Here is a 24,542-nt window from a genome sequence, read left to right on the forward strand (position 1 = left end):
AAATATCTATATAAGGACGGAGCTCCTATACGTACCCAAAATAACAGTGACTCACTTTTCAGAGCACTCAGAAAAAGAGAAACGACTCAGGGAAGGAGCTGAAGAGGGTTCAGGGACTCAGCCAAGCCAGGCTTAGGAGGATGCCCCGGACAAAAAGCATTCGGAAGGTTGGAAGGAAGAGATAAAAAGGACATCCAGGCAGCAGCTGAGGGACAACTGCAGGAGGCAAGATGGAGAGGAAGGCGTCTGAAAGCAAGTCTAAGGAGGTTAAATCTGGTTCAGTGGTATCTGGAGGCAAGCAGAGATGGCAGTGGCTTATCTGCTGCCTCCCTGAAGCACTGCACACCCTGGGTATTAGCAATAAGTGATGGAAATGGGACATTCAGATTCGCTTCAACATTCCTGGCTAAGACACTGTGTAAAGAGGCGCCAAAGAAAACAGATAATCACTACCAAAACCTTCTTTAGACAAAACTCCTGCTTGATCCCAACACACAGATAATCCCTCCTCCACCGAGCAAACCACATCTTAACTGCATCTTAACAGCATTAACTGCATTTGATTTTCAGGCCACTTTAATGAAGCTCTGCGCTCTACAGGTTCATCCCTCAAGTTTGGGAGCCCATTCCTCCTAAAGGTTCCAGAAACAAGTCCTTGCAGGGAAAGCCAGACCAGCTGAAACACACGTAGAACAGAACACCATGAGTGACAATGCTGCCCAGAGCAGCTGTGGCTGCCCCTGGATCACTGGCAGTGTCCAGGGTTGGATGGGGCTTGTCCCGTGGGCAGGGACACCTTGCACTAGCCCAGGTTGCTGTATCCATGTTACATGAATGCCAGAGCATCTCCCAACATTCCAGAAGCCCACGGGACGCGACACCTACGAGAGCCCCCCTGCTCTCCCAGCTGGTCAGCCCAAGGAGCCAACACGGGGAACAGCATTTCCAAAATGCCATTATTACCATTTTTTTGCATATAGAAAGGTCTGCAGGGAGATGGATTCCTGCACACGCCTGTGTCAGACCAGCCCTCTGAACGAGGGAGATAACGAGCCAAACTCCAAGTGCGTTAAATCCTGCGTCAGTGTTTCCATCCCGAAATAAAGCTGCCTTAAACCACCACAGCCTAATCCTCCCCTGATTTCGCCTGGTTTCGTTCCCATGTTTCCACTTCACAGCCCATTTGCCTCAAGTTTGCTTCGCTCATGGCAGTGGCCTTCAGCTGCAGAGAGCCCGGCTTTGGCGGGGACCGTGAGACAGCACCAGCTCCTGGCCACTGATCCCAAGCCCTGGGAGATTTCATAACGATTCAGGGTCCAGAAGCGATGCTTGAAAAATGAGGGAGGGATGAAGCTGCAGGAGCTGGACCATGAGGGGCTGGAGCATGGCCAGGGCAGGGAACGGAGCTGGGAAGGGGCTGGAGAATTCCTGAGGGAGCTGGAAAGGGGCTCAGCCTGGAGCAAAGGAGGCTCAGGGGGGACCTTGTGGCTCTGCACAAGTCCCTGACAGGAGGGGGCAGCCGGGGGGGGAAACCGGGCTCTGCTGCCAGGGAACAGGGACAGGAGGAGAGGGAACGGCCTTCAGGGGAGGAATTAGGAGAAATTTCTTCCCTGAAAGGATGGTCAGGCCTTGGAATGGGCTGCCCAGGGCAGTGGTGGAGCCACCACCCCTGGAAGCGTTCCAGAGCCGTGTGGATGTGGCACTTGGGGCCACGGCTTAGTGGTGGCAGTGCTGGACCTCCTGGACTCAGGAGGTCTTTCCCAGTCTAGCTGATTCCATGATTCTGTCCTTTGTGAGGATGGATCCATGAGGGACAGATAGAAAAGCCCACAGCTGGCAGATGAAGAGCGTTATTTAGAAAGGAAGTTGGGCCACATTTTCAGAGGAAAAGGACACAAACTGTCCCAGCCAGTGCTGCTGGCCACAAGACAGTGAGGTGTTCACATCAGCACAGGCAGCTTTAGGCAATAACTGAATTCACAGATCCAACAGAACCAGACAAACCCGAGCAAACCAAGCCCCAAGGAGGAAGAAACAAAAGGCTGAAGCTCGCTGCAGTCAGTTTGATCACCAGTGTGTTCTTGGAGGATGCAGGATTCATTCCTGACCTCACCCAAACTTTGACTTCCCCGTACGATCATCACTCTGTCAGAAACGCCATCTCGGTATTTTTAGGTGATAGTACACTTGTTTGTACTGTACATTCGTGGTGAGAAAACCGGTTATATTTTGTAGGTCACTCGGTTCTACCATCTGCCTTGATTTCTGCTTAAGGAAAGTGCTGTCTCTGAAATCCCCGGGGCCCTACACGCGCTGGAAGACGTCGGAACCAGCAGCAGCTTGGGTTTGTATCACCCCAGTGGAAGCGTGGGATACTCCTGGATCATGAAAAAGGGTGCAGCAAAATCTTGGGGGTGCTCAGTGAGAAGCCATTCCCCCTTGTCCTGCCACTCAGTGTCCTTGTAAAAAGTCCCTCTCCAGCTCTCCTGCAGGCCCAAAAGTTTGGCAATATTCTACAATGACCTTAGTAAATATAAAAAGAATGTGAAGTTTATTAGGAAATGAAACCTGGGCTGGGAGAGATCCTTCACTGCAAGGCCTCTGCCCTCACTGCCAGCCCATCTCAGATGCCTGAAGAAGCTTTACCAGCCACCCTGACAGCGACAAAAGAAAGCACTGTGACAACTAGCTGATCCTTGGGAAGGCAAACACGAAATTCTTCAGTAAGGTCTTGGAATTTTGTAGCGGACTTGTCCTTGTCTTGACCATAATCTCACGAGCGACACCAGCGCGTGTAAGACAAAGTATCTGCTGCTTGTGGAGATCAGCGTCTCAAAAATCAGCGTTTGCAGTGGCTCAAAGAACAATCAAGTTCAGCTTCCCCTAAAATGCTGCACTCCTTCAGACTGCTGTGCCCAGGGAGGCTAAATCTGTTTACAGCTAAAGGAGAACCTGGAGCGATGGACTGCAAAGGATCCTGGAATGGTTTGGCTTGGAAGGGACCTTAAAGCCCATCCCATTCCACCCCCAGGGACACCTCCCACTATCCCAGGCTGCTCCAGCCGTGTCCAAAATGGCCTTGGGCACTTGGAACCCATGCTGGTGTTGATGGTGCTGAATCCATGAAGCAGCTGACACCTTTAAGCTGGGTTTAACCTGCTCATTCCAAGTCAGAAACCTGTCCTCAATACCTGCCATATCCACTCAGAGATGCACAGCTGGGGATTTCGGGTGTAAAGCAGCATTTGGATAGCAACCAGCAGTTAGTACTTAATTCCAAGATGTAAACAGCACCCTGCATTATGGAACAGCTCCTCAGAGGCTGAAATTCCCATCCTGTGCAAGAACTTCTTTTGTGGGATAAAGAGTAAAGCACATTCTAAACTGCACAGAAACTTAATATCCACCGTGCTCCAGGACTGTCTGAAACCCCTGTTAAAGCTGCTTTGAAAGGACTAGAATTTGTCTTGATGTTATGGTGATTTTTAAATCACCTGTTAATACTTACTTGTCACCTCATGCACCTCACTTAAAAAGTCATTTTTCTCTTGTGGAACAGAACCGTGGTGCAGTTCCTGCACCAGCATCCTGCCCAGCAGCAGTAACTTTGTTAGAACACATAGCCAGATCTCTACATTGAAGCCCAAATGATTTCAAAATAATAATAAAGAAATAATAAAATTAAAAATGAAAAAAAAAACCCCAAAGCAACAAGGAAAAGTATACATTGCTTGAATGTACTGCTTGAATGTATTGCTTGAATGTATTGCTTGAAGAAACAGTGCAAAAAAACCCTTTTGCTCGGCAAAAGTCCATGAATATTTGAGTATATGAGTATTTACAAGCTGCAGGAACTTGTTGGGGGTTCAATGATGTGCAGAGAAGTTGCCAAGGAACTGCATTTTCTTCTTCTCTGCTGCAACGAGCCTTTTCCAACCCAGCAAACAGCAGCCCAACTCCAAAGCTGCCCCTCTGTACCAAGGAACACAATTCCTGCTGAAACTAAAGGGAAAACAGAGATTATCCAACAAATGGGGGGGCTTGGGATATGAGTAAACCCCACGTTACTGACCCTGACAGTGTACGGCTGGCACCTGCGACGGAATATTTGGGAAAGGCAGGGGGGAATGGTGTCTTGAATGACCGAAATCCCCTTCAGATTAGGGCAGAAGAGCAGCTTCACCTGCCTGTGCCTTCCTGAAATAAAGGGAAGGGTTAGGTGGGATATTGGGAAGGAATTGTTCCCTGGGAGGGTGGGCAGGCCCTGGCACAGGGTGCCCAGAGCAGCTGGGGCTGCCCCTGGATCCCTGCAAGCGTCCAAGGCCAGGCTGGACACTGGGGCTTGGAGCAGCCTGGGACAGCAGAGGATGGTTAAAAGCAGGGTGGATTCATCCACGTGTTCCCAGACCCAGAAAAAGTGCCAGTTTTGGGGGTGGTTCCCCCAATGGCCGGCGTACGGATGGAGGTGCAGCGGCTCCTTACGGACACGCTGCACGTGTGGCTGCACGTGCAAGCAGATGAAGTCTCTTGGCTGCTCACCCAGGACACCTGACACTCGTGTCAGCACAGCCAGCACCTTCCCTGCCGTGTCATTCCCATCCCTCATCAGCGGTGGGACACGGCCAGATCATGTATCGAGGCTCTGAACAGGAGTTTAACCTTCCCCTGTGCTGCCACGCTGGAAACAAAACGCCAGAGAATTCTAGAATTTCCTTCTCTGCAGTTTTAAGGATTATTCCATGCCAGCGTGGGGACACCAAGGTAAAGTCCTCAAGGTCCCCAAAGGGATTTTTTTTTTTTTTTTTTTTTTTACATCTATTTACTTATTTGTTAGCAACAGCCTTTCCTTCTGCCTTTTCCACAGTGTTATCTCCTAACCCAGCAGCTCTGATGGGCTTTGAACTCCTGAGGCTTTAGAGACTTTGTTACAGGCACAGCCAGGGATGGAGGAGAGGGATCTGAGTTCTGCTGAGCACTAGTTCAAGACATGATAAATCCCTGGGACAGGGATTATACAGACGTAATACAAAGATATACACATATATGTACATATACAAGTACACACAAATCCCTGGATCAGGGATTTACACAGAACGTGAAAGGAATTTCATTTTTTCCATCTATAAAAACGTTTGATACCTCCAAGCACGGTATCAGACATTTGATACCATGGTTAGGGGTATTTTTTTGATAATATTCCACTTGTAGTGTGCCAGCACAACATTTGGTCGAAGGTCGAGCCTGGTGTTTCCCACCAGGAAAAGCTGGCAGCTTTTTAGACCCTATGGACTACCAAAGGCAGGACAGGGAGACAAGGAGCCGTTCCCTCTGGAACATCTGAACTGGATTTACAGCCCTAAACATGATTTGTGAGGCTAAATGCCCTCACACACACACAAAATTCCACTGGAGAGGCAACCTGGACACCATGGTCTGGCTGAGTTCCAGGGACAGAGCTGGGTGCTGCTCCCAAGATCCTGCTCCCACTATAAAGCCATTAAGCAGAAGGAGGGGCAGGGTTAGGTGGGATACTGGGAAGGAATTGTTACCAGTGAGGGAGGTGAGGCCCTGGCACAGGGTGCCCAGAGCAGCTGGGGCTGCCCCTGGATCCCTGGCAGTGCCCAAGGCCAGGCTGGACACTGGGGCTTGGAGCAGCCTGGGACAGTGGGAGGTGTCCCTGCCCATGGCAGGGGGGTGGAACGGGATGGATGGGTTTGAGGTCCCTCCCAACCCAAGCCATGCTGGGATTCCGTGACTGCTGAGGAGTTGGAGGTATCCAGCCCATGTGCTGCTGGAGCCCAGGACTCAGCCAGCCACGTCTGTGAGGGGAACCTGTCCGAGGGCTCAGCACATTCCGTGAAGGGAATTCCTGCTGCTCTCTGAGCTGAGCTCTACCAGCGAAACTCTGCTGCTCAGTTCAGCAAAACCCCTGCAACCCACGCCGGGCTGAGGCACAGGGCAGGTCTGATGGCACCCTCAGAAAGTCCCCATTTAAGTGACAGGCACAGCAGCTCCCGGGATCCCTGCGGAAGGGCAGGAATTGGCTGCGCTCCCTGCCCCCTCTCAGTGCGTCACAAACACCTTCCCAAAGCTGCTGCTGAGCCCCAGAGCTCATCTTCTCAGCCCCTTCTGCCAGCAGAAAACAAACAGAGAATCCCACTGCTCGTCAGAGAAGGGCTTCAGAGACACAGGGACAAAACCCCAGCTGAGCCTGGCCTGATCCGTATCGTTGGAGGCCCAGCACTCCCTGGGCAAACGCCTCCAACTCTGCCCCGTTAATATTTTAAAAAACACATTATTGCAACCATTTCATCTGGCTTTAGAAAAAAAATGAAAAAAAATTGTAGTAATTTCCTTAATCTGAGGAGTAATTTGCACACAGGTGGCAGATGACTCCGCAGTGAAAATAAAAATCCTCCCATGTGTCACTTAAGCAGTGCCCTGACAACTCAGGATCCTCAAGATCGTTAGTATCATTACAGTGTGACTGTCTATGAGTAGGACTACAAATGGGTCAAAAAAAGCAAGTTTTGATCTAAATTTCTCTGTTTGGTCAATCAGTGCAACCTGAAGAAGTCCAGTAGTACCTTGGGAGTTCCTCTCTGCAATGGAAAAGATCACTGCATTTCATCAGAAACTTTTAAAAAAATTCAATGTACACAATTCACTGGCAAGAACTGCCAGAGCTTTAAAAAACACCTAGGAAAAGTATCATTAGAATGTGCAGTACATTTATTCTGCATATTACAACTGCAGTTCCAAATCAGTGATCCAAAGCCTTTCATTAGATCATAAAAAACTTCAGGCCAGCTTATAATGAAATCCCTAATCAAATATGAATGAATCATCTGATATGACACAATTCCTTGAATGAGAAACAGATGGAAAAGTAGTGATGATTAAGTGGTTTAGATCACAAGATATTAGTTAAGCCAAAGGAGGAGATATTTAATCACAGAATCATGGAATGGTTTGGGTTGGAAGGGACCTTAAAGCTCATCCCATTCCACCCCCTGCCATGGGCAAGGACACCTCCCACTATCCCAGGGTGCTCCAAGCCCCATCCAACCTGACCCTGGGCACTTCCAGGGATGGGGAATCCACAGCTTCTCTGGGCAACAAGGAAAGGTCTCTTTAATGAACCATCAGCAATTCCCCAGGGAAGCATCTGGAGACTGCTGCTGTATTTTAGGCATCGCTGCACAAAGCATTCACCTGATATTCCCTCCACTGCCCAAAGACAAAGCAGAGCCAAATATAGCCCTGAAAATCAATATACGCTGGGGAAGAGCCTCCAGGATCTTGATAAATGCGTGTCATGCTAGAGGAGGAATTCCTAAAATCCTGGGAACGCAGGTGGCTGCACTTCCCCCCCCTGCAATAAAGTACCCCCAGTTAATTTTGGCAGAAAGCACCCTGGGGAGCTCTGCAGTGCAGGGCACAGCCACAAAAAGGGCAGGCAGACAAAGGAAACACAACCCCTGGAAATAAAGAACAGCCCATCCTCATCCTCCAGCCAATGCTGGCATCCATCTGTCAGGAGAAGCTGATGGAAAAGAGGAATCGAGCACCGCTGTGTGGGACCACTACAGCCCCAGGACAAGCGTTACCTCGAAAAACAGAAGGGACTAAAAATGAAATAAAACCAGCACTACAAAGGTTTCACCCCGATTACCTCCTTGAGCTTGCAAATCCAGGTGGAACAGCCGGGGTGCAAACACACACGGCACACAAGCCATGGCAGCGTCGCCTCCAGGATCCCGTCTGAGACACGGAAATTCTTCCCCAAGAAACGCCTCAACCCATGATCGATTTCCATGAAACATTTATCACTCCTCATTCACCTCACAGTGCTGTTATTTTTAGCAAAGCCAGAGGCAACGGGAACAAATTCCTGAATAACCATTCAAGGGAGCCTTTCCACGCCTGCCTGCTCGTATCCTGCCATCTCCTCCTTCCCGAAGAGGCCACAAAGTTTTAGCATTCAAAGGCTCTTCCCTTCACCACCTGCTTTTATATAAATCAAAAGCACAAAACAGCCTTTCCTGTGGCAGGGAATCGGTGAGAATTCTTATTTTTGAAAATTACACTTGGTGGAGAGTCAGGACTGAGAGAACTCAGTGAATTCCGGAGCTGCTCAGTGTGAATTCATGAACTAAGCAAGGTGAGGGAAGAAGAAAGAAAAATAGCAAGTTGGGGCTTGCAGCAGAGCAAACTTTCCTGCCTTTCATCCAGGAAAGCAGCACTGCATTCACGAGCTTCACATTTAAGTGCTGCTTTCAGCTGTTAAAAGAGGGATAATCATTAATAATTCATCCCAGCTCCTCCAACTGATAACCATTTCCTCGTGGGTAAGAAAAGGAGACAGATAAATCATGACAGATAAATACGTTTTCTGAGACAAAAGACAACAAAACCAGAGCTGAGGAGCTGTGGGCTCCTGCTCTTCCCAACCCACGGGGATCAGGATATGCACTTTCTGGGCTCCAGAAGTAAGATCAGTTCAGGACTGCCCATCCCTGGAAGTGTCCAAGGCCAGGCTGGACAGGGCTTGGAGCAGCCTGGGATAGTGGAAGGTGTCCCTGCCCACGGGACAAGATGGGCTCCAAGGTCCATCCCAACCCAAACCAGTCTGTGATTCTCCAATTTCCAGCCTGGCCAGAGGAGTGGTTTCATTCCATGTGGAACATGGACACTGAAGTTGAGGCAGAGGTGGCCAAAAAGTTCATCCCTCTTCCATACAGCCCTGCACATGCACAGAGCACTGAGGCAGAGTTAGAGGGTCCTTAAATTATCCTGTGACCAACAAAATATGAGTTTGGGGACAGTAATAGTCCAGAAAAGAGGTTCTGAAGCTTGAACTTCCCTGCTCCTCTGCAGGGAGCTGCCCAGGGCCTCTGGACGTGGCAGTTCCCTCCCCTCTCCTGCACAAATAACCCCAAATTCACTGAATGCAAAGGGCTTTTAATAGAAGCACAGCAGTTCAGCAAATCCCCTGTGGAAACCTGGGAGCTGGCTGAAGGGCTGTGCAGGGCTTTCCTTGCTGAGGAATGGCTCTGAAGCTGGGCACACTTCAGGAGAGCCTCTAGCAGGTGGAACACTCCTTTTCTCATTGCAGGGGCTGTGGTTTGTCCATTTGGCTTAGGGCTAGAAATGAAAGACAAATACTAATAAATCATAAGTATCGCAGGAAATGTAGTGCTGAGCTGATTTTAACTCCCAAGGCTTTAAGCTGCACTAACCTGCAGTTTCTCTGCTTCCTTGGAATCCCAGAATGGTTTGGGTGGGAAGGGACCTTAAAGCCCATCCAGTGCCACCCCCTGCCACGGGCAGGGACACCTTCCACCGTCCCAGGCTGCTCCAAGCCTGGTCTTGGACACTTCCAGGGATCCAGGGGCAGCCACAGCTTCTCTGGGAATCTTATCTTACACCAGAGCATCTAAAGTGGTGGCAAAATTACCAGACCAAGGCTGCTGCCAAAGGGAACTGCAGCTTTTCAATAACCCAACGAGAGGACAGGGTTGAACCTGCTTAGTGTCCGGGCGTGACATTAAAATGATTTTTCCTAGAACTCACTTTTGATGATAATTTGGGATGTTTGGATGGGTTTGTCCCCCATCCTGGGCTTCATGTGTATATCCATACTATACATCAGGATATTTTGAACACTGAAGGAAAGCCTTTCTGAGGGGGAGCTACTTCTGGGGCACAACAAATGCTCATGTTGCTCCCGAGCTGACACGTCCCAGTGTGAACCAGGACGGGATCCTGCCAGGAGCCCAAGTCCCTGCTGCCTGGGCAGCTCCCTGGACCTGCTTCAGAGCTGTTTGGTGCCTTTCTGGAGGAGGTGCTGAAGGAGAGTCTGGAGGTGGGGAGCTGTGAGGGCATCCCCTTCCTCTGAGAGGGGGAATTAACAACAGCCCGGAGCAGCTGGAACACCCCTCCTTCCCCTCACAGACAGGGATTCATCTCTGGCTGCAAAACCAGGCGACAACATCAGTCCAGAGGCTCGTACCAACCATTTATTCCCACATACATCAACATTATTTTTGCGAATGGCTGTGGAAGTGAGAGTGGATAATTAGATCTAGCAAGGAGGAAAAAGCAGCAGGGAGCTGAAATCTCCCACTTAATGCTCTGCACTGGAAGGGACCTCATCCCTTTCCACAGGCAGGGACACCTCCCACTGTCCCAGGCTGCTCCAAGCCCCAATGTCCAGCCTGGCCTTGGACATTTCCAGGGATGCAGAGGCAGCCACAGCTGCTCTGGGAAATATGTACCAGGGCCTCACCAGCCTCTGACTTAAAAAAAAAAAGAATGAAGGGAAGCAACGTTGCTGAATAAAGTTAATTTATTCCTTTTCCTCCCCCGGGCCAAAGGCGCAGCGATCCTCAGAGCCCGAGGCAGAGAGGCAGCGCTATCAGACAGATGATGATTGCACTCCTGAGCAGGATGTGGGCTGTGGGGGCTTTGTCTTGTTGTACTTCTGCGAGCACCTCAGAAATTCAGAAGCACCAATTACGGCTGATGCGCCTTTGAAAAGGGAAAATGTTTCCCTTCCTCCAATTAATCCTTAATTTATACAGAAAAGAAGATAGAAATAATTTTCACTGCTGATGACTGAACTCGGTTCTACTCAACCAAATTCGCTCCTAAAAACCATCTCATAAAATTGCTGTAAATATTTCTCGGTTTGTAGCTGAAATGCCCTGCAGGATGGAGGATTTTTAGAACTTTCTCACCATTTCACATCAGAGAAAAACAACTAACAAGGGTCAAACCTCTCCTTCACTTGGTTCGTGGTGAAGAGAAAAACATTTTGGTTTCCTACAAGCACACCACAGTGATTTTATCTGAAATAGAAATGCAGCATAAAAGCTCAAGGACCACTCAAGTTCATTCAACCTTACCCTGACCTGGGCAGGAGAATGTTTTAATCAAAACATCCTAGGACACAATCAAGCCTTTTTTTTTCCTCCTTAAGCTGTTTTTTAACACCATTATTTCAGTCATGCCTGAGACTTGGAACACCACCCCACAATCCCACACACAACTCATTTTTCCAGAGCAATGCTTGGTGTTGCTTCTCCTTTCTTCTCTCACAAAGATCTGCAGCAAACTCCTAAAGACAAGAATTATAAAAACCAGATACGGCAATCCCAGGATGGTTTGGGTTGGGAAGGACCTTAAATCTCATCCCATTCTACCCCCTGCCATGGCAGGGACACCTCCCACTGTCCCAGGTTGCTCCAAGTCCCAATATCCAGCCTGGCCTTGGGCACTGCAAGGGATCCAGGGGCAGCCCCAGCTGCTCTGGGCACCCTGTGCCAGGGCCTGCCCACCCTGCCAGGGAACAATTCCTTCCCAATCTCCCATCCAGCCCTGCCCTCTGGCAGTGGGAAGCCATTCCCTGTGTCCTGTCCCTCCATGCCTTGTCCCCAGTCCCTCTGCAGCTCTCCTGGAGCCCCTTTAGGCCCTGCCAGGGGCTCTGAGCTCTCCCTGGAGCCTTCCCTTCTCCAGGTGAGCACCCCCAGCTCTCCCAGCCTAAGTTCCATTCCCACAGCCCAAATACTGGGAGAACCATCTGCCAAAGAGATGGGGCTTCCCACCTCTCACTCCACCCACTTCGCACCAGCACAGCTCCCCAGGGATCCCTGCCTCGATGTTCTTCCAAAAGCACAGAGGTGAGCTATTAGAAATTGTCAAAATGGAGTCCAAACAGCAAGAACTCCCCAAATCCTGCATGGCTCCATTAAACAGCCTCACTTCACCTGGGCAAAACCAGCCAGAACAGACTCTACCATCAGGTTCCCCAAGCTCTCAACCTCAGAAAGAAACATTAAATTTAGCCAGCAATCAAAACCAATACCAAAATAAAGGGGATTGAAGATTCCAACCCATCCCTTTCCCAATCCTGGCCGATGATCCACAGAGCCACAAAATCCACCCCGGCTCACGAGCGAGGTGAGGGCAGTAAAACCTGTAAGTTGACCTGTGCTACCACAGGGATGTTAAAAGGAGAATGCCTGTGAGGGTTAGGACAACAGAACCTCCCTTACCTGACGGACACGTCTGGGAGCACGCGGAGGGGACAGGGATTTCTCACAGTCCGAAGCCAAACGCCCGTGCCTGGTGAACAACCATCTCTTCCTTTTTCCCCCCAATGCTACAACTCTACCTCCTTGAAAGTTTTCTTCCCCAGATATGCATTTGAGGCCACAAAAATCTAGGTTAGGTCACAGCCCACTTTCTTCTCCCCCTCCCAACGTAGCGAAGTTGTTTTGAATAAACTTCGTTTACATCTTTCCAACTGGCACTACCAGAAGTGCTCAGATCTTCTGCGAGATCTCATCCTTAAGAGAAAAGGGCCTGAGGGAATTTTGGGAGGCAACAGAGAAGGGAAAGTTGGAGGTTTGGAAGATCTGAGCTGCTCCCTGCAGAGCAGATAAAGTTTCCTGTATCCTATCACCCCTAGTACAAATATCTGCTTGTACCTGGAAGACAGAAAGGGGAAACACAACAGCCAGCAGCAGATTGTTTCCCACAGAATTCCATGTGCTGGGAGCAGAACTTTGGTCTCCATCACTCACAGAGCTGCAGCCACGAGCCTTTAAGAGCTCCCCCAGCCCGGTGAGGAGCAGCCAGGACGAGGAGCAGGAGGACAAGCCCCAGGAGATGCTGTGGCAGGATCATTATGAGAGGGAGAACAGCAAACAGCCCGGAGCCCGGCGTGACACACTTTGATCAGCCCGGCCTTGGCTCCCTGTCCCTTCTCCCTAACGAGAGCAGCAGCTCCAAAACCTCCTCGGCTCCCCAGTGCTCCTTCTGGGCTGGGGAAGGACTCGTTCAGATGCTGCTTTGTGCTCCCATCCTCTCCTTTCCAAGGCAAACCAAGCACCCCCCACCAGGCTGGGCTCCCCTCAGCACCCTGCAAGACTCCCAGGGCTGCTGTGCTCCATTCCCAAATCCCACTCTCCCAGCCTGGGAAAGCAGAGGTGTGCAAGTCCTAACAGACTTTGTTCCAGCACTCTGCATTTGCATTCTGCTCTCCCACTCGCAAGGCAGAGCTGCAGAGCGTTTTCCTGCACCCCCACCACAGGAACGAGGCTTAATAGGAAGCTTTTTCCTTACCAGAGCTGGGCATGTGGTTCACTCGAGGTGGATTCAACAGCTCCACTGGCTGGTCTCTGCCAGAAAGCCCATCTGGAAAGAGGGGAGGGAAAAAAAAAAGTAAAATCACATCAACACTTTGGGTAGCTGAGCTATTTTTAGCCATTCCAAGCAGAAAAAATAATCAGCAACCAATTATCGATGCAGAGCAGAAACACAAGTAGCATGAATCAATGGAAACAAGAACATTCCCAGGACAGCTAAAGCAGGAAATAAAGGAGGCTCTACCCCGAATTACGCCCAGGTTTTCCTGGTCTTTAAGCCCGCAGCTGGTGCTGAACCCAACCTGAGGAAATGGGGATGTCAGCTCACAAACCTTACCAGAGAACAGCTAAACTGCCACTCCTTCCTTGCTGGGAGAACTGAGTTAAGACAGAGACGCAGCCCCACAGAGCAAAGTTGAGGAATGGCTGGAATATGCCAGGGAGATGTTAAGGAAAACTGACAAATCACTGCAGGAGATTAAAATGCAGAGACATGCATAACAAGCCCCATTTTGCATAAGTTTGGATCTCAGAAAGGCATTAAAAACATACTTTGTAAATGAGATGCACAAATCCATCTTGCTGAAGCAGTTCCCTATTTAAAATATTTCCAAGATCGTATCTTGCATCCAGGTAGAGTTAAACAGAACAACCAGTGTTGGAGACTGCCACACCTGAGTTTCTAGTCACCCATTCCCCTCCCAGGAAAGCTGAAGCAAAAAATGCTAAATTATGTTTTCAGTGCAATTATGAACACTGGGATACAGAAAATTTATCTCAAACCCATTTGTTCCACCTCTGCCAGTCTGTCTCACTTTTCCCCTCCAACCCCTTTCTGTGCTGCAGCTCTGATAGGATCAAGCCAAACCCTGTCTGGAGACATCAAAGAAGCCACTCCATCTCTCTCAGGCAAAGGACAGTGCTAGAAAAACATTAAGATTTGTTTTCTTCTCCCTGTTTTCTCCATTTTTCTGGAGAGAAGGCACAGTCAGGGATTTCTCCATGTCTTGCCTGGGTTCACCTCCACTGACCACGGATTGAAGGGGAAGAGCAAAACATCACTATTTCAAATACAATTGAGCCATCAGAGCACAGCCCAGGAAAATTCCCAGTTTTCCTGGGGAGCAGAGTATTTTCAGCTTCTCTGCTGGGCAGTTTCAGGTGAAGACGAGCCTTCAGAGGAGAAGAACCCATGGACAAAGCAGAGCCCTGCAGCAGCACCCAGGTGCTCTGTGAGACAAATCCAGGTCAATTTCAGGGACTTTTAAGACCTGTTTAATTCTAAGAAATAAAGAATTTTTTCCACTGATTAAAAAAAAGAATTCCTTTCCACTCATTTATAAAAACCCAAACCCAAAACCCAACGCTTTGCCACCTTGTTTCAAAACGAGGATTAGATTAATCACAGCAGAACATTTAGGAACATCTTTTAAAGCACTGACACCTGAAAGACTCGAAGCAAAACCGAGCGATGCGAGACTGAGGTTCTGTCTTTGCCGTCCAAATAATGCTCTATAAAATAAAATATTAAGTATAAAATAAGAAATAAAGCTCTGAATCTCTGGAGTCCTCCCTCAGCACAAGGATGTGGAGCTGCTGGAGCAGTGCAGAGAGGTCAAGCCACATAATCAGGGTTTGACTCTTCTTACAAGCCACAGACCCTGGTTTGAATACTGAGACAACCCAGACAAGCTACGAAATATTCCCCAGCTCTCTGCTGGCCAAATTGGTCCTAAGCTACTAAAAAGAACTGGCCAGAAAACATCCTCCCAAATTGGCTCTGTGTGAATCAGGCTGATGATTTCCCCAAAACTCTGCAACAAAGTGCTCTGTCCACCGAGCCTGGAGGGAGGCAGACACCAGCCTGTCTGATTCATGGCTCGAGTCAGGGAACATTTAGTGGAGCTTAATTTCCAGATGGGTATTTCTACTCATTAATTAACAAAATGAAGCCATAATTCATTGATGGAAACTCGAACACGTTGTTTTTAATCTTAATCTGTTCCAAAGAGTTGTTTAAGTTATTCAGAAAATATAGCCAGGACAGGTTTGGAAGTAGCTGAGCTTGCAGGATTTAAAGATGTTGAAAATAGCAAAACAAAGGCAAAATATTTACGAGTTCACTCCAGAACAAACCAGAAACATGACAGATAAAAACCCTCAGAAAAGATGAAGCAGCAAAATGAACGATTTCACAGAATCAGAGAATTGTCAAGGTTGGAAAAGACCTCTGAGATCATCAAGTCCATCCAGGGCAAAACCAAACCAGATGAGGACAAGGAAATACAACTTCACCGCTTAAAAAAGACAAGAAATGAAGAGGAATAGAAGGCTGAAACATTCAATGAGGTCTTAAAGAAAACTGCAAGCAGCCTGACTATAATTAACTCTGATGAGCTTCAAAATGTAGGGCAGAACTGGGAACGAAGAGGTTATTTAAATAGTTTTCCATGTATTCAGATCTTTCGACCTGATGCAAATCACCCTGGCCTACCTGAATTCCTGGAGGGAAGTGATGAGCAACTAAAAATTATCTTTAAAGGATACCTGCAGTAGAGGAAAAATTCTACAGAGGTGCAGAAGTAAAACTTTAGGGAAGACAGGGAGAAAGGCAGGAGCAAAGGGTAGAGAAAATCAGCATTAGTGACTCGGATTTGCTCCCTTTGGAGCTTGAAATGCAGAATCCAAGCTGAAAAACAGATGGATGGGAGATGCAGTGACAGAAGAGTAAAACCTTCCCACGGTGATGGCGACAGAAAAAAGTACAACTACCAACGGGAAATAGCTGGCCAAGCAAGGCCAGAAGAAGGAAAAGCCAAAGGATTTCCCCAAACCAAGCAGTCCCCACTCAGCAGTGATGCAGAGGATCCAAGCTCCCTCCTGGACGCATGAACAGGAGCACGTGCAAGGTCACCCCTCGGGGACACGGCAGCCTCGGCGGCCACGGCTTCAGGTTCAACACCTGAAGATGAATTATGGGCAACCAAGAGAGAAACCTCAGAGAGAAGATTTTTTATTAAATGGGACAGAGGCGCTGCAGAACTCAGTTTTGCCAGCATCAGCCTGGTTCTCCATTGAGGGAAGGCAACAGAGTGGTCCAGAGGCGTTTTCAGGAGGAGCAGTTTTCTGCTAACGCTGCGAGTTTGAGACCACTTTACCAACTTCTGTCTCCTTTGCTCATAAATCTTCTGGACCGCACCTCACTGCACAACAGCAATCAGGGGCCTCTGAGCAGGCAGGGAATTCACTGTGAGGGTGGGGAAGCCCTGGCACAGGGTGCCCAGAGCAGCTGGGGCTGCCCCTGGATCCCTGGCGGTGTCCACGGCCAGGCTGGACACTGGGGCTTGGAGCAGCCTGGGACAGTGGGAGGTGTCCCTGCCCATGGCAGGGGGGGAAAGCAGATGAGCTTTGAGGCCCCAGATCATGCTCCTTGCCCCTAAGCAAGGCTGCCCAGTGCTCCGCAAGCCAGCACAAGCCTCATCCCTTGTCACCAGGCTGTTCACAGAGAGGCCCAGGCTGTGCCACACGAGAGCCCTGGCAGTGCCCAGCAGCTCCGTGCTGTCTCCATTACACGTGTCAGCCCACAGCAATTCCATGGATCTCCTCCAGGCACAGGAACGTGGGGTGTCCTTCCCCCTGCTATCAGTATCCACGCACCAGAGCCAGGCTATAAAAAGCACCTTGCATTCTGTCCCCGAGCCGGGCCGGGGGGCACAACGTGCACACAGAAGGTTTCTCTGCGTTCCTTCCGGGCAGGATCTGGGGAGGGTCCGTGGGTGGCTCTGCTCGAACGTTTGGCTGAATTTAAAAACCAGATCATGCACTAACTACCCTTGGAGCCTTGGGATGCCAGGCAGCTAAAACAGGCTGGCTGAGGAATTAAAAAGCCTCCACCCCTGACCGTTAAGCACAGGCCACTGGAACACCCTGACTTGCATATCAAGCGTGTGTGACAAGTTACAATATTAGCAATGAGAACGCTAATTACCATGGGCGCGTTATTTATTTGTCTGCTCATGCGAAATTTACAGAGGGGGAGAAAAAAAGACGAAAAAAAATCCTTCAACGTTTACAAGAAAGCAATTAGGGCAGCAAATGGATTATTTCTCTTTAAACCTATGAGAAAATGCTCAGTGCATATTTCCTCTCTAATTTGTCTGCACTCAAGGAGCTATTTTTGGAAGTCTCCCTAGACTGTATTGTAGCACCACATGTACTGTAATGGCATTTTAATTAGCCCAGAGAGCTGGAAGATGCACTCTGCATCCGAAAGAGAAGCAGCCTAACAAAATGAGAGCATCCTTTCCCTTCCCTTCTCGGAGATTTACAGCAGCCATCAAGCCCAAATACCAATTATGGCTTCGGCTGGAACCGACTGCGACTGCTATAAAAACCCAGCGCGCCGCCCCGGCCCGCGGAACTCCACGCAGACAAACCCGGGATTTAAGCACTGTTTACTCATCCCTTAAAGGTGGATGGTAAAAATAAAAGCGCTGCAGCCACGCACGGGCAGAACGGGGCACGGGAGGAGGGGAGACAAGTGAAAAAGAGATGGGTCTGTTGGAGTTACCAGAACGCCCGTTTAGAGGAGAGTTAACCCAACCCCGTCCGTGTGGGGTTCTTTGGGGGAATTTTTTAACTACAACTACAGCTAATACTGAAGTGAGCTGCCTCGCCTTGCCAGGGAGTGACATCGGATCACCATCACCAGGATGGCCTGGTGTATATATATATATATATATCTAATTTGCCTTCATTCTGACTGCTTGCTGTGGATGCAGTAGAAAGTAGGTCAGGCTGGTGGCTTCCTCAGCTCTGGAGGAGGCTGGCACACCTGGAATAGCAAACCCTCTCGTGCCCTTGACAATCCTGACTGCTCCAGAGACATTCCAGAGTCCAGATATCCAGATGTCAGTTCCACTGAAGCCAGGAGCCCACCCCAGCACTCAGCACCTCACTAGTGAGAACCAGGATGGGGCCCAAGCTTTCTTTTGCATTAGAATCCACACAAATACCTCACAAGAATCTGAAGGTACTCAGGTATAACATTTACAAGAGCTTGGTACTGCTCTCCTACCCTGGACCCTGTAAAGGTAAATCCTGCAGGTCACAGTTTGGTTAACATCAAGGTAAAAGCATTAAAGGAAACATAAAAAAGTTCGAGGCTGGGTTGGATGGAGCTCTGAGCAACCCGATCCAGTGAGAGGCACCCCTGGCCACGGCAGGGGCTTGGAACTGGATGGTCTTCAAGATCCCTTCCAACCCAAACCCTCCTGGGCTTCTAATGCTCAGCAGCTGCTAACACAAAAAGCAACACTTAATTTATTACTAGGAAGTGATCCTAGAAGCCAAAATACCTAAGAAGCATTTAAACAGGAAGCTGCGGTCCTCAAGGTGTTGACAGGCTGATATCCAAATGACAAGACACCACTTTTCCCTGGAAGCATTGTGTTCCACTTCCTATGCCATTATTTTCCTTAATTCCCTGCGGTGGGAGGACGAAGCAACTCCCACCAAACATGACAATCTTCAGCCTCCTCAGCAGACTCCGATGACTTCATCCGCACACAGCTGAGGAGATGTGTCACTCTGGAGATCCACGGGAACAAAATAATCCTTTACGTCTAAACGCGAGTGAGCAGAGGCTGGGAGTAACCCATCCACTCCACCGGAGACAGCCAGAAGGAGGAGCTGCCCATTCCAGGATATTTGATTCCCTTCCCCTGTGGACAAGGAAAGCCAGAAACCTCCCCCCAGCCAGCCTTCCCACTGCCCCCCAACAAAGCACGCAGGGGAGGAGGAATAAAACACGTTAAAGGGAGAGAATGTGCACTACACATTTCATGTCTATTTTCCCTTCCAAGCAAAAAAAACTCACGTATTTCATGCTGGTTTTCAGTCCATTTTTCTGTAACTGGTTTCAAAACCAGCTCATTCGGAAACAACCACGGAGAGTCGGGTAATATTAGGGCTGAGCTCAAGCACACACCTGAAGCAACACCGCCCTGCTCACCCGTGGCACCCGGACCCTGAGGACGGCCCAGGAAAGACGAAGAGCCCAGGCAGCCGCGTGTCCCCGCGCAGCCCTCACACGCACCTGGCAGGCACAGCCTCCCACAGAGCTGCGCGGGCCCGGGGAGCAGCGGCGTCCCGACCATTCCCACAGCAGCGGGATCCCGGCCCCGGGCGCTCTGCTGCCGGCCAGCCTCAGCCCGGCCGGCCTCTCCGCTGTCAGGAAAGGCTGAGCTCTGCTTTCCCCTCGCAGGCGCCGCCCACGGAGTGACATTCCCAGGCACGGAGCCCTGTCCCGGACCCGGCTCTGTTTCAGGCCGAGCCGTGTCCCGCAGTGTCTCTGCTGTGGCCAAGGCCAGAAGTCCTCTGCTGGTGGCCACCCCACCCCTCCCGCTGGCCAGCGCAAAGCAAACCCCAACGCACAGCTCAGGGCTTCTGCTGCCAGCATTCCCGGTGTTCCCAGGGCGCTGGGAGACTCGGGGTGGGATCTGCAGGATGCACCATCGGTCCCCGGTGATAGATGCTGCAGGATCAGCCTGGCACTCTGCACAACACCTCCCCGCTATCCCAGCCTTATCCCATAGAGAGCCAGCCGGGATCAACACCAGGCAGCAGGAAAAGCACCCCTGTCTACCTGTTCCTGACATAATTTCCTTATCACAAGGCTGGAGCCCCTCTGCCCTGGAGCCAGGCTGGGAGAGCTGGGGAAGAGAAGGGAAGGCTCCAAGGAGAGCTCCAGGGAGGGTCTAAAGGGGCTCCAGGAGAGCTGGAGAGGGACTGGGGACAAGACATGGAGGGACAGGACAACAGGAATGGCTTCCCACTGCCAGAGGGCAGGGATGGATGGGATATTGGGAAGGAATTCTCCCCTGGGAGGGTGGGCAGGCCCTGGCACAGGGTGCCCAGAGCAGCTGTGGCTGCCCCTGGATCCCTGGCAGTGCCCAAGGCCAGGTTGAACAGGGCTTGGAGCAGCCTGGGATAGTGGGAGGTGTCCCTGCCCATGGCAGGGGGTGGAATGGGATGAGATTTAAGGTCCCTCCCAACCCAACCCACCCTGGGAGTCTATGATTCCATAATACCTGCCGCTACCCGCCAGCTTTAGGCTGTCTGTATACATCATCTTCGTGTCAATTATGTACAGATTTCTAAAATTTGGACTTCAGATATTTTTAAATCTCAGATAAAAAAAAAAAACAGACTCCCATTTCAAAGCATCTAAAAGTAGATTCCACTTTCACAGACTTGGTGGAACAGCAATTTCCCCACTTGCGACGAAGGAGCCGAGACTCCGCTGCTCATGACTATAAATATATTCATAGATATTTTCCCTGGCACAAAGCACTTCAATTTTAAAGGCAAGAGATTCATCAACTCTTCTGGAGAGCTTCATCCTTTTGCTGCTTTGATTCTGTCAGTGAGCACACGCTCCTGGCAGGAGTGGAGGAGGGCACAATCTGCCACCATCTGCAGGGTGCAATCCATCTGAAAAGGTGACTGTCCTCAAGAAATTAGCATAGTCCAAGCATTTAACTTCGCTCTGGAATATTATGTTCAACCAACAGGCTCTTTCCAGAGCCATTCTGCAGAATGTTCCTGCTCCCTGCACGGTGCTGGGTTTGGGGGTTTTTTTAAGTTTTAACGCAGCCTTTTAACAGAAGTGGATAAAATTTTCCATCCTCCTTGGGAGGCGAACGGGGTAAAGGCAGGATTCCACCACCCTCCCAGTTAAATGTTTCTGCGGGAGATCGGCGCTATCAAAGTGAGGTGTTCAATCTGCTGAGACAGGTCCCGTGAACTTGAGCACAGTAAAAAAAGCCAACTCCCCAGGACTGCCTGGGCGTTGAGCGGGAGAGGTGCTGCTGGCAGCCGGCCATTCCCCAATCACCTGCTATTCACAGCACGTGAATCCCCACTGCAGCGCCACGAATCCGCAGACAGAGCGCCCCTTGGATCCAAAGCAATATTCCAGCAGGTTCTTCAAAACTGATTGCTGGTACAAGAACGAAGCAAGGGAAGGCGGGGGGGAAAAAGAAGCACCTTGAAATTATCTGCGATTGTCAGCAGCAGGAGGGAGGCGAAGCACATCTTCGAGGCAGGAGAGAAGGGTCAATAACCTGCTTAATTTTCCCTTCTCTCCGGATGAATAAACTGTCAGGAAGAAATCCAGCTGAAAGATAGCCTGGCTCTTCCACAGCTTCGAACGAGGCTCCAGCTCCTGCCCACGCACTCACAGGACGCGATGTTCGAGCTAACGAGATGCCACGGGAAAAAGAGGCTTCCTTCCTTCCAGGAGGGAACAAACTGTCTGTGATGGGAAGCAAAGAGCATGGATTGCCTTCCAGCCCCGTGGCCGGCTAGCACACGTGCTAAATGAGACTGATCCACACAAGTGATGATTCTGGGCAGGGTCAGGTTGGGTATCAGGCTGGAGAGCAGGGAAAGGTTCTTCCCCCAGAGGCTGCTGGGCACTGCCCAGGCTCCCCAGGGAATGGGCACGGCCCCGAGGCTGCCAGAGCTCCAGGAGCGTTGGGACAGCGCTGCCAGGGATGCCCAGGGTGGGACTGGTGGGGTGTCTGTGCAGGGCCAGCAGCAGGACTTTGCGATCCTTGTGGGTCCCTTCCAGCTCTGGAGATTCCATGATTCTATGAACTATTTCCAATGCAGGCTGCATCCAAAGGTTCCAATCCTTTCCAGTGCAGGAAAGGGAAGCGAGGACACTTACTCAGCAACCCATTACACTCACACTAACCCAGAAGAAACTCCTGGATGCAGCAGAGGGCAGGGAGAACAGAGGCAAAGGAAACTGAGGCTTGGAGCCCTCCCTGGGCACTGCTGGCAATGGGAACCATCCAGGATTTCATGAGTAAGCAGATGCCTGCTGGCCTTAGGAGCTCCCTGAGCACATGGCAGAACTGGAAAGAGCAGAGGGGAAAAAAGGGGGAATTTTTCATCGAGGGAAATAAATATGGAGACATGGAGACAGGAGGGTCAGCAAACAGATCAGGCCTTGGGTTTGATGGGGCTGCGGGTCCCAGGTGCCTGCCAGGCTCCAAAGGCTTCCAGCCCCAACCCTTCCCAGTGCCCCATCATCCTTTCTGCTACACTCCCCATGTCTCAGGGTGGAAAACTCATCCTCACATGCAATACCACATCCAAGCCTGTAACAGCAGCAAATCTGTGGCTCATCAGGGAAAAAGCCTTTTGGTCTCACATTTTAAGGACCACAGGCCAGCTGACCGTGCTTGCGAGCAGCCTGAACTGCAAGTCACCCTACGCCTGTTGAAGGTGACAACAACATGTTTGAGTGCCACCCTCACCCTCAGACAGGGAGGAGGACAAGGTTTCTCCTTGCTTTGCCCAGATTTCAAGCAGGCGCAGGTAAAAATTGAGTAAGTTTGTGTACAAAGCTTGGACCAGAAATTGCTGGCACCCAGAAATGCAGATCCTGTCCCAACACGCTAATTCAGGGTGCTCAAAACAAAACTGGAGATAGTGCTTGGTCAAAACCAAAATCATCAGTTCAACAATCCTGGAAGCACACAAACAAACAGCAATTAAACAAATCACGCAATTAAAACTAGTCATGTCCAGAGTGCCCATATTCCAAACTTCCAACACTGGCTCTTCACCCTCAAAAGAAACAAACCCCCCAAAAGTGCCAAGCACCAGAGGTTACTTTTAACTGAAGATAAGAACGTGAAGTCATTCATCAAAAAGACTGTTTTGCTTTAAAATACTCACACTAAGTATTTCTGTGGGAATTACTGCCCTTAAATTAAAGCCATGAAGAAGTTGGACACTTCCTACAGAAAACTCTGGATGGAGACCACCAAATCCCAACCCAAAGGACAGCTCCCAGCACCTACCCTCAGCACCTTCTCTGTTTCATCCTGATGATGGAAGACAGCAGAAAGCTCCAAGAGAAGAGAATCTCACCAATGCCACTGGAAAGGCACAATCCACAACTCCCTCGCGCTCAAAAATCCCCTTTATTCCAGTTCTGTGGCACATAAGGGGTTAACACAAGCTGAAATACTCATGCAATGCATAATGGGTTTTCCTTACCACAATGGATCATTATTGCATGGCAATCTAATACAGTAATAGTAGATAATACCAGTAATATGGATTTGCTTTAGTAAAAGCATTTGAAATTGCATTAAACACAGCAACACGAGAATGGCACGTTTTGAAACGGATATTTCTAATTCCCGGTGTGTAGAGGAGCCGCTCCTGTTTCCAAGCCAAGGAGAAGCAAGTCTGTCTTACCACGAGGCTGATCCAAAATCATGGAATCACAGAAAAGGCTGGAGAGGCCCTCCAAGGTCACAGAGTCCCACCATCAGCTCAGCAGCACCGCTAAACCTCGTCCCCGAGTGCTGCATCCCGAGTGCTGCATCCCACGTGCGTTTGCACTCTTCCAGGGATGGTGCCCTGGGCATGATGCCTTCATTTCAGGCAAGACATTTTCCCCAATATCCACCCTGCCCCTCCCCTGGCCCAGCCTGAGGCCGTTCCCTCTCCTCCTGTCCCTGTTCCCTGGCAGCAGAGCCGATTTCCCCCCGGCTGCCCCCTCCTGTCAGGGACTTGTGCAGAGCCACAAGGTCCCCCCTGAGCCTCCTTTGCTCCAGGCTGAGCCCCTTTCCAGCTCCCTCAGCCGCTCCTGGGGCTCCAGCCCCTCCCCAGCTCCGTTCCCTGCCCTGGCCACGCTCCAGCCCCTCAGGGTCCCTCTTTTTGTGAGGGACCAAAACTGAACCCACTGGATCCAAGGCGCAGCCCCAACGCTGGACTTTGTGTATGTTCGAAATAATGTGACAAAGAGGAGAAAAGAAACTGAAAAGCATTTTAATGAGTATTATTGCCTGCTCCTTTAGGGCACAGAACTTTTATCCACAAGGTGCAGCCTTCACAGGGGGCTAAGCAGCACCAAACACCTCATGGGCTGCACTTTGATAATGGCATGGCTGCCCGGATTGCTCCGGGTCTGTCTGGAGACAGCCTTCACAGGGAATCAGGAATCTCAGGAGCTGCAACACCGGGGGGACCTCGGAGTCCCTGAGGATCTCCCTGAGTGAACCATCAGCATGATGAAATACTTTTTGTGTGTTACAAAAGGAAACAAATGTTCTAGAAAGTACTGGGCAGAGGTCTCCCGATGGAATTGTGAATAGGTGATTTGGGTGGGAAGGGACCTTAGAGCTCATCCCGTCCCACCCCTGCCACGGGCAGGGACACCTTCCACTATCCCAGGTCGCTCCAAGCCCCAGCGTCCAACCTGGCCGTGGGCACTGCCAGGGATCCAGGGGCAGCCACAGCTGGGAAATCCATCCCAGCCCTTTCCCACCCTCACAGGGAGCAATTCCCAATTCCCAAGAT

At 50.2% G+C, this 24,542-nt stretch overlaps 1 protein-coding gene across 11 annotated transcripts in view; it reads right to left on the reverse strand.

Moving 5' to 3' along the window:
- Nucleotides 1–24,542, reverse strand: part of HDAC4 (histone deacetylase 4) — a 175,475-nt gene that overhangs the window by 89,496 nt on the left and 61,437 nt on the right. For 7 of the 11 annotated variants that reach the window (XM_039554555.1, XM_039554550.1, XM_039554554.1 and 4 more), the window contains exons 1-2: nucleotides 19,252–19,327; nucleotides 13,132–13,203 (exon numbers count right to left, since the gene is read on the reverse strand). In XM_039554555.1, the coding sequence (XP_039410489.1) occupies nucleotides 13,132–13,203; nucleotides 19,252–19,312 (133 nt within the window). In that variant the 5' untranslated portion in view covers nucleotides 19,313–19,327. Of the gene's footprint in view, nucleotides 1–12,059; nucleotides 12,167–13,131; nucleotides 13,204–13,491; nucleotides 13,597–19,251; nucleotides 19,328–24,542 lie in introns of those variants that run through there. The other 4 variants (XM_039554556.1, XM_039554557.1, XM_039554559.1 and 1 more) reach the window with 3 other exon arrangements.

Source organism: Corvus cornix, chromosome 7 (genome assembly GCF_000738735.6).
Source record: "Corvus cornix cornix isolate S_Up_H32 chromosome 7, ASM73873v5, whole genome shotgun sequence".
In the NCBI taxonomy this organism is placed as follows: domain Eukaryota; kingdom Metazoa; phylum Chordata; class Aves; order Passeriformes; family Corvidae; genus Corvus; species Corvus cornix.